The sequence below is a fragment of the Pleurodeles waltl genome, chromosome 7 (assembly GCF_031143425.1).
Source record: "Pleurodeles waltl isolate 20211129_DDA chromosome 7, aPleWal1.hap1.20221129, whole genome shotgun sequence".
Lineage (NCBI taxonomy): Eukaryota > Metazoa > Chordata > Amphibia > Caudata > Salamandridae > Pleurodeles > Pleurodeles waltl.
This window is the reverse complement of record NC_090446.1, coordinates 946,210,245-946,231,255: the sequence shown is the minus strand read 5'-3', so window position 1 is coordinate 946,231,255 and position 21,011 is coordinate 946,210,245. Positions and strand designations below refer to the sequence as shown.

The 21,011-nt window shown below is 48.1% G+C and overlaps 1 protein-coding gene across 1 annotated transcript in view; it reads left to right on the top strand.

Annotated features, from left to right (window-relative positions):
• Nucleotides 1–21,011, top strand: part of DNAH17 (dynein axonemal heavy chain 17) — a 7,556,186-nt gene that overhangs the window by 6,089,975 nt on the left and 1,445,200 nt on the right. The window contains exon 42 of the mRNA XM_069201738.1: nucleotides 5,073–5,339. Coding sequence (XP_069057839.1) covers nucleotides 5,073–5,339 — 267 coding nt within the window. The remainder of the gene's footprint in view (nucleotides 1–5,072; nucleotides 5,340–21,011) is intronic.

The following is a 21,011-nucleotide window of genomic DNA, read 5'->3' as shown; positions in this document are numbered from 1 at the left end:
GCTTGCAGAGGGTCGCTGGGACTGTAGGAAAACATTGAGGGTTAGAAAAATAGCCCACCCCAAGACCCTGTAAGGTAGGTGTAAAGTGCACCTACAACCCCCAGAGAGCACAGAAGTCGTGATAGGGGAATTCTGCAAGGAAGACCAACACCAGCAATGCAACAACAGTGCATTTCCGGACCTGAGTACCTGTAAGACAAGGGGACCAAGTGTCGAGAGTGGGCAGGAGCCCAGGAAATGCCAGCTGAGGGTGCAAGGAAGCTGCCACCGGATGGAAGAAGCTTGGTGTTTTGCAAGAACGAAGAGGACTAGGAACTTCCCCTTTGGAGGATGGATGTCCCACGTCGTGAAGAAGCTTGCAAAGGTGTTCCCACACAGAAAGACCACAAACAAGCCCTGCTAGCTGCAAGGGTCGCTGTTAGGGTTTTTGGATGCTGCTGTGGCCCAGGAGGGACCAGGATGTCGCCACTTAGATGAGGAGACAGAGGGGACGCCCAGCAAGTCAGGGAGCCCTCACAGAAGCAGGCAGCACCCGCAGAAGTACCGGAACAGGCACTTAGAAGAGGAGTGAACCAGAGTCCACCCAAAGCAACTCAGAAGATTGTGCACTGCAGGTTAGAGTGTCGGGTACCCAGGCTTGGATGTGCACAAAGGAAATCCTGGAAGAGTGCACAAGAGCCGGAGCAGCTGAAAATCATGCAGTACCCAGCAATGCAGTCTAGCGTGGGGCTGCAAGGACTTATCTCCACCAAATTTGGACTGAAGAGTCACTGGACTGTGGGAGTCAGTTGGACAGAGTTGCTGAGATCCAAGGACCACGCTCGTCGTGCTGAGAGGGGACCCAGAGGACCGGTGATGCAGTCTTTTGTTGCCTGCGGTTGCAGGGGGTAGATTCCATCGACCCACGGGAGATTTCTTCAGAGCTCCTGGTGCAGAAAGAAGGCAGGCTACCCCCAGAGCATGCATCACCTGGAAACAGTCGAGAAAGCCGGCAGGATGAAGCTAAACAAGGTTGCTAGTAGTCGTCTAGCTACTTTGTTGCGGTTTTGCAGGCGTCCTGAGCAGTCAGCGGTCGATCCTTAGGCAGAAGGTGAAGAGGGAGATCCAGAGGAACTCTGGTGAGCTCTTGCATTCGGTATCTGAAGAATTCCCCAAAGCAGAGATCCTAAATAGCCAGAAAAGGAGGTTTGGCTACCTAGGAAGGAGGATTGGCTACTAAGAGAGGTAAGAGCCTATCAGAAGGAGTCTCTGACTTCACCTGCTGGCACTGGCCACTGAGAACAGTCCAGTGTGCCAGCAGCACCTCTGAATCCAAGATGGCGTAGGTCTGGGGCAGACTGGAGGAGCTCTGGGCACCTCCCCTGGGAGGTGCAGGTCAGGGGAGTGGTCACTCCCCTTTCCTTTGTCCAGTTTCGCAACAGAGCAGGGCTGGGGGATCACTGAACCGGTGTAGACTGGCTTATGCAGAGATGGGCACCATCTGTGCACATCAAAGCATTTCCAGAGGCTGGGGAGGCTACTCCTCCCCAGCCTTCACACCTATTTCCAAAGGGAGAGGGTGTTACACCCTCTCTCAGAGGAAATCCTTTGTTCTGCCTTCCTGGGCCAGGGCTGCCTGGACCCCAGGAGGGCAGAAACCTGTCTGAGGGGTTGGCAGCAGCAGCAGCTGCAGTGGAAACCCCGGAAAGGCAGTTTGGCAGTACCCGGGTTCTGTGCTAGAGACCCGGGGGATCATGGAATTGTCCCCCCAATGCCAGAATGGCATTGGGATGACAATTCCATGATCTTAGACATGTTACATGGCCATGTTCGGAGTTACCCAGAGCTCCTCCAGTGTGCTCCAGACCTCTGCCATCTTGGAAACAGAGGTGCTGCTGGCACACTGGACTGCTCTGAGTGACCAGTGCTAGCAGGTGACATCAGAGACTCCTTCTGATAGGCTCTTACCTGTGTTGCTAGCCTATCCTTCTTCCTAAGTAGCCAAACCTCCTTTTCCGGCTATTTAGGGTCTCTTCTTTGGGGAATTCTTTAGATACCGAATGCAAGAGCTCATCAGAGTTCCTCTGCATCTCTCTCTTCACCTTCTGCCAAGGAATCGACCGCTGACTGCTCTGGACGCCTGCAAAACCGCAACAAAGTAGCAAAGACGACTACTGCAACCTTGTATCGCTGATCCGGCCGCCTTCTCGACTGTTTTCCTGGTGGTGCATGTTGTGGGGGTAGTCTGCCTCCTCTCTGCACTAGAAGCTCCGAAGAAATCTCCAGTGGGTCGACGGAATCTTCCCCCTGCAACCGCAGGCACCAAAAGACTGCTTCACCGGTCCTCTGGGTCCCCTCTCAGCACAACAAGCCTGGTCCCTGGAACTCAGCAACTCTGTCCAAGTGACTCCCACAGTCCAGTGACTCTTCAGTCCAAGTTTGGTGGAGGTAAGTCCTTGCCTCCCCACGCTAGACTGCATTGCTGGGTATTGCGTGATTTGCAGCTGCTCCGGCTCCTGTGCACTCTTCCAGGATTTCCTTTGTGCATAGCCAAGCCTGGGTCCCCGACACTCTAACCTGCAGTGCACGACCTCCTGAGTTGTCCTCCGGCGTCGTGGGACCTTCTTTTGTGACTTCGGGTGAGCTCCGGTTCACTCTTCTTCGTAGTGCCTGTTCTGGCACTCCTGCAGGTTCTGCTTGCTTCTGAGTGGGCTTCTTGTCTTGCTGGATGCCCCCTCTGTCTCCTCACGCAACTGGCGACATCCTGGTCCCTCCTGGGCTACAGCAGCATCCAAAAACCCTAACTGCGACTTTTGCAGCTAGCAAGGCTTGTTTGCGGGCTTTCTGCACGAAAACACCTCTACAAGCTTCTTCACGACGTGGGACATCCATCCTCCAAAGGGGAAGTTCCTAGTCCTCTTCGTTCTTGCAGAATCCACAGCTTCTACCATCCGGTGGCAGCTTCTTTGCACCCACAGCTGGCATTTCCTGGGCATCTGCCCACTCCCGACTTGATCGTGACTCTTGGACTTGGTCCCCTTGTTCCACAGGTACTCTCGTCTGGAAATCCATTGTTGTTGAATTGCTGGTGTTGGTCTTCCTTGCAGAATTCCCCTATCACTGCTTCTGTGCTCTTTGGGGAACTTAGGTGCACTTTGCACCCACTTTTCAGGGTGTTGGGGTGGGCTATTTTTCAAACCCTCACTGTTTTCTTACTGTCCCAGCGACCCTCTACAAACTCACATAGGTTTGGGGTCCATTCGTGGTTCGCATTCCACTTCTAGAGTATATGGTTTGTGTTGCCCCTACACCTATGTGCTCTCATTGCAATCTATTGTGACTGTACATTGCTTGCATTGCTTTCTATTGCTATTACTGCATAATTTTGGTATTGTGTACATATATCTTGTGTATATTTGCTATCCTCATACTGAGGGTACTCACTGAGATACTTTGGCATATTGTCATAAAAAATAAAGTACCTTTATTTTTAGTATATCTGTGTATTGTGTTTTCTTATGATATTGTGCATATGACACCAGTGGTATAGTAGGAGATTTACACGCCTCCTAGTTCAGCCTAAGCTGGTCTGCTAAGCTACCCTTTTCTATCAGCCTAAGCTGCTAGACACCTCTTCTACACTAATAAGGGATAACTGGACCTGGTGCAGAGTGTAAGTAGCCCTTGGTACCACTACAAACCAGGCCAGCCTCCTACACTCAGGCTGCACTGGCAGGTCGGTGTAAGAATTGTCAGAACTCCCTATGGGTGGCAAAAGAAATGCTGCAGCCCATAGGGATCTCCTGGAACCCCAATACCCTGGGTACCTCAGTACCATATACTAGGGAATTATATGGGTGTACCAGTATGCCAATGTGAATTGGTGAAATTGGTCACTAGCCTGTTAGTGACAATTTGGAAAGCAGAGAGAGCATAACCACTGAGGTTCTGGTTAGCAGAGCCTCAGTGAGACAGTTAGTCATCACACAGGGAACACATACAGGGCACATACTTATGAGTACTGGGGCCCTGCCTGGCAGGGTCCCAGTGACACGTAGACTAAAACAACATATATACAGTGAAATATGGGGGGTAACATGCCAGGCAAGATGGTACTTTCCTACACTTCTGAGATGTTTACAGCTTGATCTAGTTTAGTAGCTATGTGTACCATCTGTCTGCCGCAAGTTGGGGTGTGAGCCCGTAACAAATTGGTAACAGATAGTAGGGGCCAAATTTTCAAGGCCCTAGCACCACCGGAACGTCACTTTTTGTGATGCTCCTGTGGCGCTGTGCAGTGCACTACATTTACAAGGCAGAGCTAAACGACTATTTTTTTGACTTATCGCCCCTTGTAAATGTGGGCCCCTCAGATGCAGTTTTCTGAGGCAGAGGGCAATGCAATGGGTATTGCTGTGGGCATTTCAGTGCAACGCCCATTGCATTTGACACTGCCTCAGATTTACTAGAAGGCATAAATCTGTGGCAGGGCCAAAACCAACACCACCCAGGGGTGGCGTAGGCATGGTACAACGAGGAGGAATCGTTTTATTCCTGCTCGTTTTCACTTTTTCCTTGTGTGCTGCATTCTGCAGCACACATAGGAAGCGCAAAAGACCATGAAGGTATACCTTCCTGCACATAAACAATCATTCAAAAATTACGATTTGCTACTTCTATGTGTGTTGCAGAACGCAGCACACTTAGAAGTGCCAAATCGCCGTTGTAGATTGTGTATGTGCAGGAAGTGGCACCTTCCTACACATAAACAATCAATCCCTTCAACGTAGACACCCTTGCACCATGGTGTTAGGGTGCCTGCGTTAACGGTGGCAGCTAAATTTAGCGCGGGTGCAGGGGGAAACACAGAGGTGCAGCGTATTTTAGTAAATATGGCGCATCCCTGCGTTTCTAAAGTGATGCAGTGCAGCACTGCATATTTTGGCACAGCATCGTCCTCCACCACTTTTTGGTAAATGTGGCCCTAAATGTCATGATAAAAGAACGAGAATTGCTACAATTGGGCAACGTTTCCTCACAAACTTCTAATGTCTTAATCTTGGTGTTTTCATCCACTCTGTGCTTCTTACCAGGTTGACCTTGCTGCTCAGTACATAAAAACAGCTGTGAAGAACATTGGGACTGTGTTTTTAATGACCGACTCTCAGGTCGCTGAAGAACAATTCCTGGTCTTAATTAATGATCTCTTAGCCTCTGGTGAGATCCCTGGGCTATTCCCGGATGATGAAATTGAAAACATCTTGACCTCTATGAGACCACAAGTGAAGTTTCTTGGATTGCCAGACACACGAGAAATATGCTGGAAATTCTTCATTGATAAAGTTAGGAAAGAACTAAAGGTAGATTGTTCTCTCAAATGTCAGTCACAATTATGTTTGTTCTTTTTTAGGTAACATTTATATAAATAGAAAATTCTGGAGATTAGAATTGGAATTTGTTTTGCTCTTAATGACAACCAAATGCAGTCATCGGTGGTTGTTTTATGACTATACATTGCTCACTGTTTATTTTCGGTTTCACAGTGCTTTACAAGATAATTATTAAGTACATTTTGAAAGCTTTGTCCCAGCTCCCATTCCGGTAGACGTTTAATGTTTTTTAAAGAACCCTAACTACAAAATTGAGAGTAAGTTAGCTGTGTTGCAAGGTTGGGCGGAAACATTCAAGAACAGATTCTGATTCTCAGGAGGACAGGAGAACATATTGTCATTTGTTCATAAACTCTGCCTCATGGCTCCTTTGATACTAGTTGATATTTTCCTTACTACTGGACTTTATGCTTCAGCTGAAAATATATATATATATATTGCTACAAGCCCATTAAGGCCCTGATTCTGAGTATTGGAATTCGGTTTCTTTTTATTGCACTAGAGTATTAATAACTATCAGTTTCTGGGGAATGTTGATGTTTACCGCACCAAAATTTGCATGGTATGTTACATACTACACTTTGGCTGGTAAATTCTAGCAGTTTTGACTAACCGGCATCTAACAAAGAGTGAGATATTTAACACCCTTGGTAGTTACTAGAATTACCCAGCATTATGAGTGGGGTGGTATTTACCACATCCAGTGATTACAAGTTGTGGTAAAAACCACAGAATCATAGTTCTGATCCCTGCACAAACAGGAGTTTACTCAGGGGTTGCAAAGCTCACATTGCTGCATTGGACACCCACAGGCAATGCATGTGCATTAGGCTCTCATCGCAGGATCTAAACCAGCGGTGTGTGCTTCCTTTTTAAGAAGAGCTCACTAAAACCATGTTGTATCATGAAAGGTGGTGAGAATGTTCATGTTTCAGGTCCCTCGGGGACGGTAGAGATTCACAGCAGACGCTTGTTCATTTACCACCACCTTCATCTTTAATACCACATGCCTGTGCATTTGCTATCAACTTCAACTCTTTACAAAATTACCCAAAGCCCCTATTTTTCTACATCATTCATCATTCTGTAGTCTATCTTAATAAAGAATATCTCCACTTACCTGGGGAGAGGGGGGGTGTCCCCGAAAACCTTTACATAATTATGCATATAAAAAGCACATTTTTAAAGAGGTAGGCAATTAAACCATTCAGTTGACAATTCAAGGGTGGCAGCCTCTAAATGTTAATAGAGGTTTTGTTACAAATTAAAAATGAAAGTGGGAGTACAGGCGGCTTAGAGTCACAGTACTTTTTCGCTGAACTCCCCCTAGGCTGACTGCTACGGGAAATAGTCACAGATTTTGGTCTTCAGTGTCTGTTTATTGTTTTCATTCCAAAAATTCAGGATCCCTTAATACGGTCATTAGGTCGAGCGTTAGCGTTCGGCCTGCTGTATACTAAAGTATACAATAGAGTGAGTTTCAGCGTTCTGATTTGTTAGTTGCAGTGTCCTTCAAAAATCCTTGCTTGCTAGTGGGCATTTCTGCCTCTTTGTCCTGCCTTTTTTCACTTTGGGAGCAACACAAAGTACTGTGTAATTACGCTATGTGCTGTTTATCTCTTCTGTAGGGGTCTTTTTTTTTTTATTTGAATGTTTCACTTCAGCAGTGTGGGTGCTTGTTCAGCACCCTCCTCCCCACCAGCTCCCTCTGTAAACATAAACCAACCCCAGAGGGGGGCTTCTCCAGGGCCAGCTCACCCTCACTCTCTTCCTTTTTAGGGTCGAGCCTGCGCATGCGTATCGCAGCGAGACGCTTTAGGTATTAGAAAAGGGCTCGGAGCCCTGTCGACGTCACGTCAGTGTTTTTCATTGGTTCGTGGGCTTGCCTATTAAAATATGCTTGCTTTCATTAGTCGCAGGCATGCATACGTTATACCTTTTCCGGTGCCTTTTCCGGTGGCTAGCCCTTGTCGAGCACATCGACCAAGTACAGAAAACATGCGAGGCTCGCTGCTTTCTGTCCCGCTCGTGGACTACTTTTTTTTCTCTATTTTCCCAGTGCGATTTCGCTTGTTTTACGTTGTCTTTTTATTTTACTTAATGACTAAAGTGCATGAAACTGGTAAGAAAATGCGACCCGTGTCCAATTTGAGGAAAAATGTAAAGTGGCTTCGTGCGGCACGTTAGAAATGTTCAAAGGGTTTACTGCCACATATTTTCTAAAGTGTTATAATACTTTAAGTGTAAGACTTCCACTCAGTCGGGTAAAGAGCACCTTTCGTGACATGAACTTGAGAGGTCACAGAAAGTTCAGCAGTGCAGCAGTCTGTGAGATGTTCATTAAAAAGGCAGTTTTGATACACATTTTTAAAAGCGGAAGCTCTATTTTCCAGCTGTACGCACTGCACCTTCAAGACATGAATAGCAATAGCGAACCCAAGGGCAGTCAGCAGTGCATCGAGCGTGTGTGGCTCGTTCCCTTCTTTAGGCACTGTCGTTGCAAAAGTGCCATCCGAAGTGTTCAAGAATTACAGCTTTATGTTGTTTTGTTGTATACCTTATAATATTTTTTGAGAGTCATTTATAATAAAGGGTGTAGGAAGTTAGCTCTGTATGTACTATTTCAAAGTAAGAAATAGCATGCACAGAGTCCAAGGGTTCCCCTTAGAGGGAAGATAGTGGCAAAAAGAGATAATTCTAATGCTCTATTTTGTGGTAGTGTGGTCAAGCAGTAGGCTTATCAGAGGGCAGTGTTAAGCATTTGTTGTACACCCACAGGCAATAAATGAGGAACACACACTCGAAGACAATTTCAGGCCAATAGGTTTTTATATAGAAAAATATATTTTCTTAGTTTATTTTAAGAACCACAGGTTCAAGATTTACAAACAATACTTTAAATGAAAGGTATTTCACTTAGGAACTTTAGGAACTTTGAATTAGCAAAATAGCATATGCAGTTTTCACACAAATGGCAAATAGCTATTTTAAAACTGAACACACTGCAATTTTCAACAGTTCCTGGGGGAGGTAAGTGTTTGTTAGTTTTGCAGGTAAGTAAACCACCTACAGGGTTCAAAGTTGGGTCCAAGGTAGCCCATCGTTGGGGGTTCAGGGCAACCCCAAAGTTACCACACCAGCAGCTCAGGGCCGGTCAGGTGCAGAGGTCAAAGTGGTGCCCAAAACGCATAGGCTTCAATGGAGAAGGGGTGCCCCGGTTCCAGTCTCCCAGCAGGTACGTACCCGTGTCTTCGGAGGGCAGACCAGGGGGGTTTTGTAGGGCACCGGGGGGACAGAAGTCAGCACAGAAAGTACACCCTCAGCGGCACGGGGGCGGCAGGGTGCAGTGTGCAAACAAGCGTCGGGTTCGCAATAGATTTCAATGGGAGACCAAGGGGTCTCTTCATCGATGCAGGCAGGCAAGGGGGGGGCTCCTCGGGGTAGCCACCACCTGGGCAAGAGAGAGAGCCACCTGGGGTTCGCTCCTGCACTGAAGGTCGGATCCTTCAGGTCCTAGGGGCTGCGGGTGCAGTGTCTTTACCAGGCGTCGAGTCTTTGAAGCAGGCAGTCGCGGTCAGGGGGAGCCTCTGGATTCCCTCTGCAGGCGTCGCTCTGGCTACTCATGGTCTTGTAGTCGCCGGGGAGTCCTCCCTGTAGTGTTTGTTCTCCACAAGTCGAGCCGGGGGCATCGGGTGCAGAGTGCAAAGTCTCACGCTTCCGGCGGGAAACATGTGTTGTTTCAAAGTTGCTTCTTTGTTGCAAAGTTGCAGTCTTTGGGGAACAGAGCCGCTGTCCTCTGGAGTTCTTGGTCCTTCTAGATGCAGGGTAGTCCTCTGAGGCTTCAGAGGTCGCTGGACCCTGTGGAACGCGTCGCTGGAGCAGTGTCTTTAGAAGTGGGGAGACAGGCCGGTAGAGCTGGGGCCAAAGCAGTTGGTGTCTCCGTCTTCTCTGCAGGTTTTCAGCTCAGCAGTCCTTCTTCGTCTAAGGTTGCAGGAATCTATCTTGCTGTGTTCTGGGAGCCCCTAAATACTCAATTTAGGGGTGTGTTTAGGTCGGGGGGGTTAGTAGCCAATGGCTACTAGCCCTGAGGGTGGCTACACCCTCTTTGTGCCTCCTCCCTGAGGGGAGGGGGGCACATCCGTAATCCTATTGGGGGAATCCTCCATCTGCAAGATGGAGGATTTCTAAAAGTCAGAGTCACATCAGCTCAGGACACCTTAGGGGCTGTCCTGACTGGCCAGTGACTCCTCCTTGTTTTTCTCATTATCTCCTCCAGCCTTGCCGCCAAAAGTGGGGCCGTGGCCGGAGGGGGCGGGCAACTCCACTAGCTGGAGTGCCCTGGGGTGCTGTAACAAAGGGGGTGAGCCTTTGAGGCTCACCGCCAGGTGTTACAGTTCCTGCAGGGGGAGGTGAGAAGCACCTCCACCCAGTACAGGCTTTGTTACTAGCCACAGAGTGACAAAGGCACTCTCCCCATGTGGCCAGCAACATGTCTGGTGTGGGGCAGGCTGCTAAAACTAGTCAGCTTACCCGGGTAGTTGGTTAAGGTTTCAGGGGGCACCTCTAAGGTGCCCTCTGGGGTGTATGTTACAATAAAATGTACACTGGCATCAGTGTGCATTTATTGTGCTGAGAAGTTTGATACCAAACTTCACAGTTTTCAGTGTAGCCACTATGGTGCTGTGGAGTTCGTGCATGGCAGACTCCCAGACCATATACTCTTATGGCTACCCTGCACTTACAATGTCTAAGGTTTTGCTTAGACACTGTAGGGGCATAGTGCTCATGCACTTATGCCCTCACCTATGGTATAGTGCACCCTGCCTTAAGGCTGTAAGGCCTGCTAGAGGGGTGACTTATCTATACCTATAGACAGTGTGAGGTTGGCATGGCACCCTGAGGGGAGTGCCATGTCGACTTAGTCATTTTATCCCCACTAGCAAACAAAAGCTGGCAGGCAGTGTGTCTCTGCTGAGTGAGCGGTCCCCATGGTGGCATAAGACATGCTGCAGCCCTTAGAGACCTTCCCTGGCATCAGGGCCCTTGTGTAGGAGGCTGGACTGGCTTGTAGTGAGTACCTAGGGGTACTTGCACCTTGCACCAGGCCCAGTTATCCCTTATTAGTGTATAGGGTGTCTAGCAGCTTAGGCTGATAGATAATGGTAGCTTAGCAGAGCAGCTTAGGCTGAACTAGGAGACGTGTGAATCTACCACAGTACCACTTAGTGTCATATGCACAATATCATAAGAAAACACAATACACAGTTATACTAAAAATAAAGGTACTTTATTTTTATGACAATATGCCAAAGTATCTTAGAGTGTACCCTCAGTGAGAGGATAGGAAATATACACAAGATATATGTACACAATACCAAAAATATGCAGTATAGTCTTAGAAAACAGTGCAAACAATGTATAGTTACAATAGGATGCAATGGGGACACATAGGGATAGGGGCAACACAAACCATATACTCCAAAAGTGGAATGCGAACCACGAATGGACCCCAAACCTATGTGACCTTGTAGAGGGTCGCTGGGACTATTAGAAAATAGTGAGAGTTAGAAAAATAACCCTCCCCAAGACCCTGAAAAGTGAGTGCAAACTGCACTAAAGTTCCCCTAAGGACAAAGAAGTCGTGTTAGAGAAATAATGCAGGAAAGACACAAACCAACAATGCAACAACGATGGATTTCCAATCTAGGGTACCTGAGGAACAAGGGGACCAAGTCCAAAAGTCACAAGCAAGTCGGAGATGGGCATATGCTAGGACACATACATATAGGCCACACGCGTGCACTACATATAGGTCACTACCTATATGTAGCTTCACAATGGTAACTCCGAATATGGCCATGTAACATGTCTATGATCATGGAATTGCCCCCTCTATGCCATCCTGGCATAGTTGGCACAATCCCATGATCCCAGTGGTCTGTAGCACAGACCCTGGTACTGCCAAACTGCCCTTCCTGGGGTTTCACTGCAGCTGCTGCTGCTGCCAACCCCTCAGACAGGCATCTGCCCTCCTGGGTTCCAGCCAGGCCTGGCCCAGGATGGCAGAACAAAGAACTTCCTCTGAGAGAGGGTGTGACACCCTCTCCCTTTGGAAAATGGTGTGAAGGCAGGGGAGGAGTAGCCTCCCCCAGCCTCTGGAAATGCTTTGTTGGGCACAGATGTGCCCAATTCTGCATAAGCCAGTCTACACCGGTTCAGGGGACCCCTTAGCCCTGCTCTGGCGCGAAACTGGACAAAGGAAAGGGGAGTGACCACTCCCCTGACCTGCACCTCCCCTGGGAGGTGTCCAGAGCTCCTCCAGTGTGCTCCAGACCTCTGCCATCTTGGAAACAGAGGTGCTGCTGGCACACTGGACTGCTCTGAGTGGCCAGTGCCACCAGGTGACGTCAGAGATTCCTTGTGATAGGCTCCTTCAGGTGTTAGTAGCCTTTCCTCTCTCCTAGGTAGCCAAACCCTCTTTTCTGGCTATTTAGGGTCTCTGTCTCTGGGGAAACTTTAGATAACGAATGCATGAGCTCAGCCGAGTTCCTCTGCATCTCCCTCTTCACCTTCTGATAAGGAATCGACCGCTGACCGCGCTGGAAGCCTGCAAACCTGCAACATAGTAGCAAAGACGACTACTGCAACTCTGTAACGCTGATCCTGCCGCCTTCTCGACTGTTTTCCTGCTTGTGCATGCTGTGGGGGTAGTCTGCCTCCTCTCTGCACCAGAAGCTCCGAAGAAATCTCCCGTGGGTCGACGGAATCTTCCCCCTGCAACCGCAGGCACCAACAAGCTGCATTACCGGTCCCTTGGGTCTCCTCTCAGCACGACGAGCGAGGTCCCTCGAATCCAGCGACACCGTCCAAGTGACCCCCACAGTCCAGTGACTCTTCAGCCCAAGTTTGGTGGAGGTAAGTCCTTGCCTCACCTCGCTGGGCTGCATTGCTGGGAACCGCGACTTTGCAAGCTACTCCGGCCCCTGTGCACTTCCGGCGGAAATCATTCGTGCACAGCCAAGCCTGGGTCCACGGCACTCTAACCTGCATCGCACGACTTTCTAAGTTGGTCTCCGGCGACGTGGGACTCCTTTGTGCAACTTCGGCGAGCACCGTTTCACGCATCCTCGTAGTGCCTGTTTCTGGCACTTCTCCGGGTGCTACCTGCTTCAGTGAGGGCTCTTTGTCTTGCTCGACGTCCCTTCTCTCTGCAGGTCCAATTTGCGACCTCCTGGTCCCTCCTGGGCCCCAGCAGCGTCCAAAAACGCCAAACGCACGATTTGCATGTAGCAAGGCTTGTTGGCGTCCATCCGGCGGAAAAACACTTCTGCACGACTCTCCAAGGCGTGGGGGATCCATCCTCCAAAGGGGAAGTCTCTAGCCCTTGTCGTTCCTGCAGTATTCACAGTTCTTCAGCCTAGTAAGAGCTTCTTTGCACCAACCGCTGGCATTTCTTGGGCATCTGCCCATCTCCGAGTTGCTTGTGACTTTTGGACTTGGTCCCCTTGTTCCACAGGTACCCTCAGTCAGGAATCCATCGTTGTTGCATTGCTGATTTGTGTTTTCCTTGCATTTTCCCTCTAACACGACTATTTTGTCCTTAGGGGAACTCTAGTGCACTTTGCACTCACTTTTCAGGGTCTTGGGGAGGGTTATTTTTCTAACTCTCACTATTTTCTAATAGTCCCAGCGACCCTCTACAAGGTCACATAGGTTTGGGGTCCATTCGTGGTTCGCATTCCACTTTTGGAGTATATGGTTTGTGTTGCCCCTATCCCTATGTTTCCCCATTGCATCCTATTGTAACTATACATTGTTTGCACTGTTTTCTAAGACTATACTGCATATTTTTGCTATTGTGTATATATATCTTGTGTATATTTCCTATCCTCTCACTGAGGGTACACTCTAAGATACTTTGGCATATTGTCATAAAAATAAAGTACCTTTATTTTTAGTATAACTGTGTATTGTGTTTTCTTATGATATTGTGCATATGACACTAAGTGGTACTGTAGTAGCTTCACACGTCTCCTAGTTCAGCCTAAGCTGCTCTGCTAAGCTACCATTATCTATCAGCCTAAGCTGCTAGACACCCTATACACTAATAAGGGATAACTGGGCCTGGTGCAAGGTGCAAGTACCCCTTGGTACTCACTACAAGCCAGTCCAGCCTCCTACATTGGTTGTGCAGTGGTGGGATAAGTGCTTGAGACTACTTACCACTCTTGTCATTGTACTTTTCCTAAGAGAAAAATATACAAAACAAGGTCAGTGTATATACACATAGCCAAAAAGTTTTGCATTTCCTCTTTTCACTCTTTTCTAAGTGCTGAAAAGTACTTCTAAACTTTCAAAAAGTTCTTAAAAGTTTAAAAAAGTTTTTTTCTGTCTTTCCAAAAAGTTCTGAAAACTTTTTTCTCTTTTTCTATCACTTTAACTCTCTCTAAAAGATGTCTGGCACAGGAAAAATTGTTGAACTGTCCAAACTTGCATATGATCACCTTAGCTGGAAAGGAGCAAGGAGTCTCTGCATAGAGAGAGGTTTGAGTGTAGGGAAGAATCCTTCTTTAGAACTGTTAATTAATATGCTTAGAGTACAGGATAAGGCCATAAGTGCCCAATCTGTAGAAAAAGTAGCTAATGGTTCTCAATCTGATCCAGGGACTCCCCCAGGAAAAGGTTCAGGAAAGAAACTTCTCAGCCTGCCCATTACTAGACAGTCTAGCATAGTTGGTACAGAGGTTGAATCACACCATACTAATGGTGTGCTCTCACATTATACTGGTAGCCAAGCTGTTAGGGTGCCCTCTGTAAGGGACAGGTCTCCTTCTGTTCATTCCCATCATACCTCTGTATCTAGAAATGTCCCTCCCACCCACCCTGATGACAGATTGTTAGAAAGGGAGCTCAATAGATTGAGAGTGGAACAAACCAGACTGAAGCTCACGAAGCAACAGCTGGATTTGGATAGACAGTCTTTAGAAGTAGAGAGGGAAAGACAGAAGTTGGGTTTAGAAACCCATGGTGGCAGCAGCAGTATTCCCCATAGTCATCCTGCAAAAGAGCATGATTCCAGGAATCTGCACAAGATAGTTCCCCCTTATAAGGAGGGGGGTGACATTAACAAGTGGTTTGCTGCACTTGAGAGGGCCTGTGCTGTACAGGATGTCCCTCAAAGGCAGTGGGCTGCTATCCTATGGCTATCATTTAGTGGAAAGGGTAGGGATAGACTCCTAACTGTGAAAGAAAATGATGCCAATAATTTTACAGTTCTTAAGAATGCACTCCTGGATGGTTATGGCTTAACCACTGAACAGTACAGGATAAAGTTCAGAGAGACCAAAAAGGAGTCTTCACAAGACTGGGTTGATTTTATTGACCATTCAGTGAAGGCCTTGGAGGGGTGGTTACATGGCAGTAAAGTTACTGATTATGAAAGCCTGTATAACACAATCCTGAGAGAGCATATACTTAATAATTGTGTGTCTGATTTGTTGCACCAGTACCTGGTAGACTCTGATCTGACCTCTCCCCAAGAATTGGGAAAGAAGGCAGACAAATGGGTCAGAACAAGGGTGAACAGAAAAGTTCATACAGGGGGTGACAAAGATGGCAATAAGAAGAAAGATGGTGAAAAATCTCAAGATAAGCATGGGGATAAGGGTAAAACCAAAGATCCCACTTCAAATCTTAAACACTCTTCAGAGGGTGGGGATAAAACAAATTCATCCTCTTCTTCCCAACCTGCACACATTAAAAAGCCTTGGTGCTTTGTGTGTAAAAACAGAGGCCATAGGCCAGGGGATAAGTCCTGTCCAGGTAAACCCCCTGAGCCTACCACCACTAATACATCAAGCTCTAGTGCCCCTAGCAGTAGTGGTACTAGTGGTGGGACTGCTGGCAACAGTCAAGCAAAGGGTGTAGTTGGGTTCACTTATGGGTCCATAGTGGAAACTGATGTAATCAGTCCCAAGACAGTTTCTGTCACACCTAGTGGCACTGGCTTTGCCACACTGGCTGCTTGTCCCCTTACAATGGATAAGTACAGGCAGACAGTTTCAATAAATGGTGTTGAGGCCTTGGCCTATAGGGACACAGGTGCCAGTTTCACTTTGGTGACTGAAAACCTAGTGCCTCCTGAACAACACATCATTGGACAACAGTATAAGATTATTGATGTCCATAACTCCACTAAGTTTCTTCCCTTAGCTATAATTCAGTTTAGTTGGGGTGGAGTTACTGGCCCTAAGCAGGTGGTGGTATCACCTAGCTTACCTGTAGACTGTCTCTTAGGTAATGACCTAGAGGCCTCAGGTTGGGCTGATGTAGAGTTTTATGCCCATGCAGCCATGCTGGGCATCCCTGAGGAATTGTTCCCTCTCATTTCAAGTGAAATGAAAAAGCAAAGGAGAGAAGGCCTGAAAACTCAGGATCCCTCTCCATCAACAGGTAAAAAGGGTATCACAGTATCCCCTAACCACCCTACCATTCAGGATACCATTCCTGTGGTGGGAGAAACCTCTCCTGGGGTGGCACCTGTTACAAGGGAATCATCAGCTAGCAAAGCTGGACTCCCTGAGGTGGAAGTACCTCTCTGTGGGATAACTAACATTGGTGAGAAAAAGAGCACCATTTTAGTTAACATGGAGCATCCCTCCAACCCTCCCAGAGAAACTTTAGTGCAGAAACTCTGCACTGCCTCACAACACTTAGGACAGCATCCCTGCCCTAGTGTGGAGCTGATAGGACAGCATCCCTGCCCTGCTCCAACTCAAGAGAAACAGCATCCCTGTTCTCTCTTCCAGCCAGATGGACAATGTTTTTGCCCAGCTATGGCTTTTCTGAGACAGCATCCCTGTCTGGCATTTCCATCACTACAAATAGGTTCAGTGGACAATTCCCACTGCTCTAAACTAAAACTTACTGATAGAAACTCTGAAAATACATCTTCACATTGTTGCTTAGCTAAAAAACTTCAAACAGGGTGGTTTACATCCCCACAGGGAAGTAACCATATAGTGGATGATAAAGGGAGTAACCAGTCTATTGCAGAGCTACTCTCTACTTATCACCACTTAGACAATAAAGTCTCAACTGGCCAAGGTTAGCCTTATTGTCCTTCGTTTGGGGGGGGGGGTTGTGTGAGAAGGTAGCCTCTTTCTAGCCTTGTTACCCCCACTTTTGGCCTGTTTGTGAGTGTATGTCAGGGTGTTTGTCACTGTTTTCACTGTCTCACTGGGATCCTGATAGCCAGGCCTCAGTGCTCATAGTGAAAACACTATGTTTTCAGTATGGTTGTTATGTGTCACTGGGATCCTGCTGGTCAGGACCCCAGTGCTCATAGGTTTGTGGCCTATATGTATGTGTCACTGGGACCCTGTCACACAGGGCCCCAGTGCTCATAGGTGTGCATGTATATGTTCCCTGTGTGGTGCCTAACTGTCTCACTGAGGCTCTGCTAACCAGAACCTCAGTGGTTATGCTCTCTCATTACTTTCAAATTGTCACTAACAGGCTAGTGACCAATTTTACCAATTTACATTGGCTTACTGGAACACCCTTATAATTCCCTAGTATATGGTACTGAGGTACCCAGGGTATTGGGGTTCCAGGAGATCCCTATGGGCTGCAGCATTTCTTTTGCCACCCATAGGGAGCTCTGACAATTCTTACACAGGCCTGCCACTGCAGCCTGAGTGAAACAACGTCCACGTTATTTCACAGCCATTTTACACTGCACTTAAGTAACTTATAAGTCACCTATATGTCTAACCTTTACCTGGTAAAGGTTAGGTGCAAAGTTACTTAGTGTGAGGGCACCCTGGCACTAGCCAAGGTGCCCCCACATTGTTCAGAGCCAATTCCCTGAACTTTGTGAGTGAGGGGACACCATTACACGCGTGCACTACATATAGGTCACTACCTATATGTAGCTTCACAATGGTAACTCCGAATATGGCCATGTAACATGTCTATGATCATGGAATTGCCCCCTCTATGCCATCCTGGCATAGTTGGCACAATCCCATGATCCCAGTGGTCTGTAGCACAGACCCTGGTACTGCCAAACTGCCCTTCCGGGGGTTTCACTGCAGCTGCTGCTGCTGCCAACCCCTCAGACAGGCATCTGCCCTCCTGGGGTCCAGCCAGGCCTGGCCCAGGATGCAGAACAAAGAACTTCCTCTGAGAGAGGGTGTGACACCCTCTCCCTTTGGAAAATGGTGTGAAGGCAGGTGAGGAGTAGCCTCCCCCAGCCTCTGGAAATGCTTTGTTGGGCACAGAGGTGCCCAATTCTGCATAAGCCAGTCTACACCGGTTCAGGGACCCCTTAGCCCCTGCTCTGGCGCAAAACTGGACAAAGGAAAGGGGAGTGACCACTCCCCTGACCTGCACCTCCCCTGGGAGGTGTCCAGAGCTCCTCCAGTGTGCTCCAGACCTCTGCCATCTTGGAAACAGAGGTGCTGCTGGCACACTGGACTGCTCTGAGTGGCCAGTGCCACCAGGTGACGTCAGAGACTCCTTGTGATAGGCTCCTTCAGGTGTTAGTAGCCTTTCCTCTCTCCTAGGTAGCCAAACCCTCTTTTCTGGCTATTTAGGGTCTCTGTCTCTGGGGAAACTTTAGATAACGAATGCATGAGCTCAGCCGAGTTCCTCTGCATCTCCCTCTTCACCTTCTGATAAGGAATCGACCGCTGACCGCGCTGGAAGCCTGCAAACCTGCAACATAGTAGCAAAGACGACTACTGCAACTCTGTAACGCTGATCCTGCCGCCTTCTCGACTGTTTTCCTGCTTGTGCATGCTGTGGGGGTAGTCTGCCTCCTCTCTGCACCAGAAGCTCCGAAGAAATCTCCCGTGGGTCGACGGAATCTTCCCCCTGCAACCGCAGGCACCAACAAGCTGCATTACCAGTCCCTTGGGTCTCCTCTCAGCACGACGAGCGAGGTCCCTCGAATCCAGCGACACCGTCCAAGTGACCCCCACAGTCCAGTGACTCTTCAGCCCAAGTTTGGTGGAGGTAAGTCCTTGCCTCACCTCGCTGGGCTGCATTGCTGGGAACCGCGACTTTGCAAGCTACTCCGGCCCCTGTGCACTTCCGGCGGAAATCCTTCGTGCACAGCCAAGCCTGGGTCCACGGCACTCTAACCTGCATTGCACGACTTTCTAAGTTGGTCTCCGGCGACTCCTTTGTGCAACTTCGGCGAGCACTGTTTCACGCATCCTCGTAGTGCCTGTTTCTGGCACTTCTCTGGGAGCTACCTGCTTCAGTGAGGGCTCTTTTTCTTGCTCGACGTCCCTTCTCTCTGCAGGTCCAATTTGCGACCTCCTGGTCCCTCCTGGGCCCCAGCAGCGTCCAAAAACGCCAAACGCACGATTTGCATGTAGCAAGGCTTGTTGGCGTCCATCCGGCGGGAAAACACTTCTGCACGACTCTCCAAGGCGTGGGCGATCCATCCTCCAAAGGGGAAGTCTCTAGCCCTTGTCGTTCCTACAGTATTCACAGTTCTTCAGCCTAGTAAGAGCTTCTTTGCACCAACCGCTGGCATTTCTTGGGCATCTGCCCATCTCCGAGTTGCTTGTGACTTTTGGACTTGGTCCCCTTGTTCCACAGGTACCCTCAGTCAGGAATCCATCGTTGTTGCATTGCTGATTTGTGTTTTCCTTGCATTTTCCCTCTAACACGACTATTTTGTCCTTAGGGGAACTCTAGTGCACTTTGCACTCACTTTTCAGGGTCTTGGGGAGGGTTATTTTTCTAACTCTCACTATTTTCTAATAGTCCCAGCGACCCTCTACAAGGTCACATAGGTTTGGGGTCCATTCGTGGTTCGCATTCCACTTTTGGAGTATATGGTTTGTGTTGCCCCTATCCCTATGTTTCCCCTTTGCATCCTATTGTAACTATACATTGTTTGCACTGTTTTCTAAGACTATACTGCATATTTTTGCTATTGTGTATATATATCTTGTGTATATTTCCTATCCTCTCACTGAGGGTACACTCTAAGATACTTTGGCATATTGTCATAAAAATAAAGTACCTTTATTTTTAGTATAACTGTGTATTGTGTTTTCTTATGATATTGTGCATATGACACTAAGTGGTACTGTAGTAGCTTCACACGTCTCCTAGTTCAGCCTAAGCTGCTCTGCTAAGCTACCATTATCTATCAGCCTAAGCTGCTAGACACCCTATACACTAATAAGGGATAACTGGGCCTGGTGCAAGGTGCAAGTACCCCTTGGTACTCACTACAAGCCAGTCCAGCCTCCTACACACATACAACTAAAACAACATATATACAGTGAAAAATGGGGGTAACATGCCAGGCAAGATGGTACTTTCCTACACCTTGGTACCAGGGGTACCAGTTACAAGGGACTTACCTGGATGCCATGGTGTGCCAATTGAGGAAACAAAAGTACAGGTTAGGGAAAGAACACTGTTGCTGGGGCCTGATTAGCAGGCCTCAGCACACTTTCAAATCATAACTTGGCATCAGCAAAGGCAAAATGTCAGGGGGTAACAATGCCAAGGAGGCATTTCCTTACACAACCCCCCCCCCCAAACGAAAGAGGATGAGACTAACCTTTCCCAAGAGAGTCTTAATTTTCTAAGTGGAAGAACCTGGAAAGGCTATCTGCATTGGCATGGGCAGTCCCAGGTCTGTGTTCCACTATAAAGTCCATTCCCTGTAGGGAGATGGACCACCTCAACAGTTTTGGATTTTCACCTTTCATTTGCATTAGCCATCTGAGAGGTCTGTGGTCAGTTTGAACTAAAAAGTGAGTACCAAAGAGTTATGGTCTCGCTTCTTCAGGGACCAAACCACAGCAAAGGCCTCCCTCTCATTGGCACTCCAACGCTGCTCCCTGGGGAGTAACCTCCTGCTAATGAAAGCAACAGGCTGGTCAAGGCCATCATCATTTGATTGGGACAAAACCGCCCCTATCCCATGTTCAGAGGCATCAGTCTGCACAATGAACTGCTTGGAGTAATCTGGAGCTTTGAGAACTGGTCTGTGCACATTGCTTGTTTCAGGGTGTCAAAGGCCTGTTGGCATTCTACAGTCCAGTTTACCTTCTTGGGCATTTTCTTGGAGGTAAGTTCTGTGAGGGCTATCACTATGAATCCATATCCCTTCACAAACCTCCTGTAGTACCCAGTCAAGCCAAGGAATGCCCTGACTTGAGTCTGGGTTTTTGGAGCTGCCCAGTCCAGAATAGTCTGAATCTTAGGCTGGAGTGACTGAACTTGGCCTCCACCTACAAGGTGACCCAAGTAAACCACAGTTCCCTGCCCTATTTGGCATTTGGATGCCTTGATAGAGAGGCCTGCTGTTTGAAGAGCCTTCAAAACCTTCTTCAGTTGGACCAGGTGATCCTGCCAGCTGTGGCTAAAGACAGCAATATTGTCAAGATAAGCTGCAATAAAGGACTACAAGCCAGCAAGGACTTGATTCACCAACCTTTGGAAGGTGGCAGGGGCATTCTTTAAACCAAAGGGCATAACAGTAAACTGATAATGCCCATCAGGTGTGGAGAATGCTGTCTTTTACTTTGCTCCTGGTGCCATTTTGATTTGCCAGTACCCTGCTGTCAAGTAAAAGGTACTCAAGTATTTGGCAGCACCTAATTT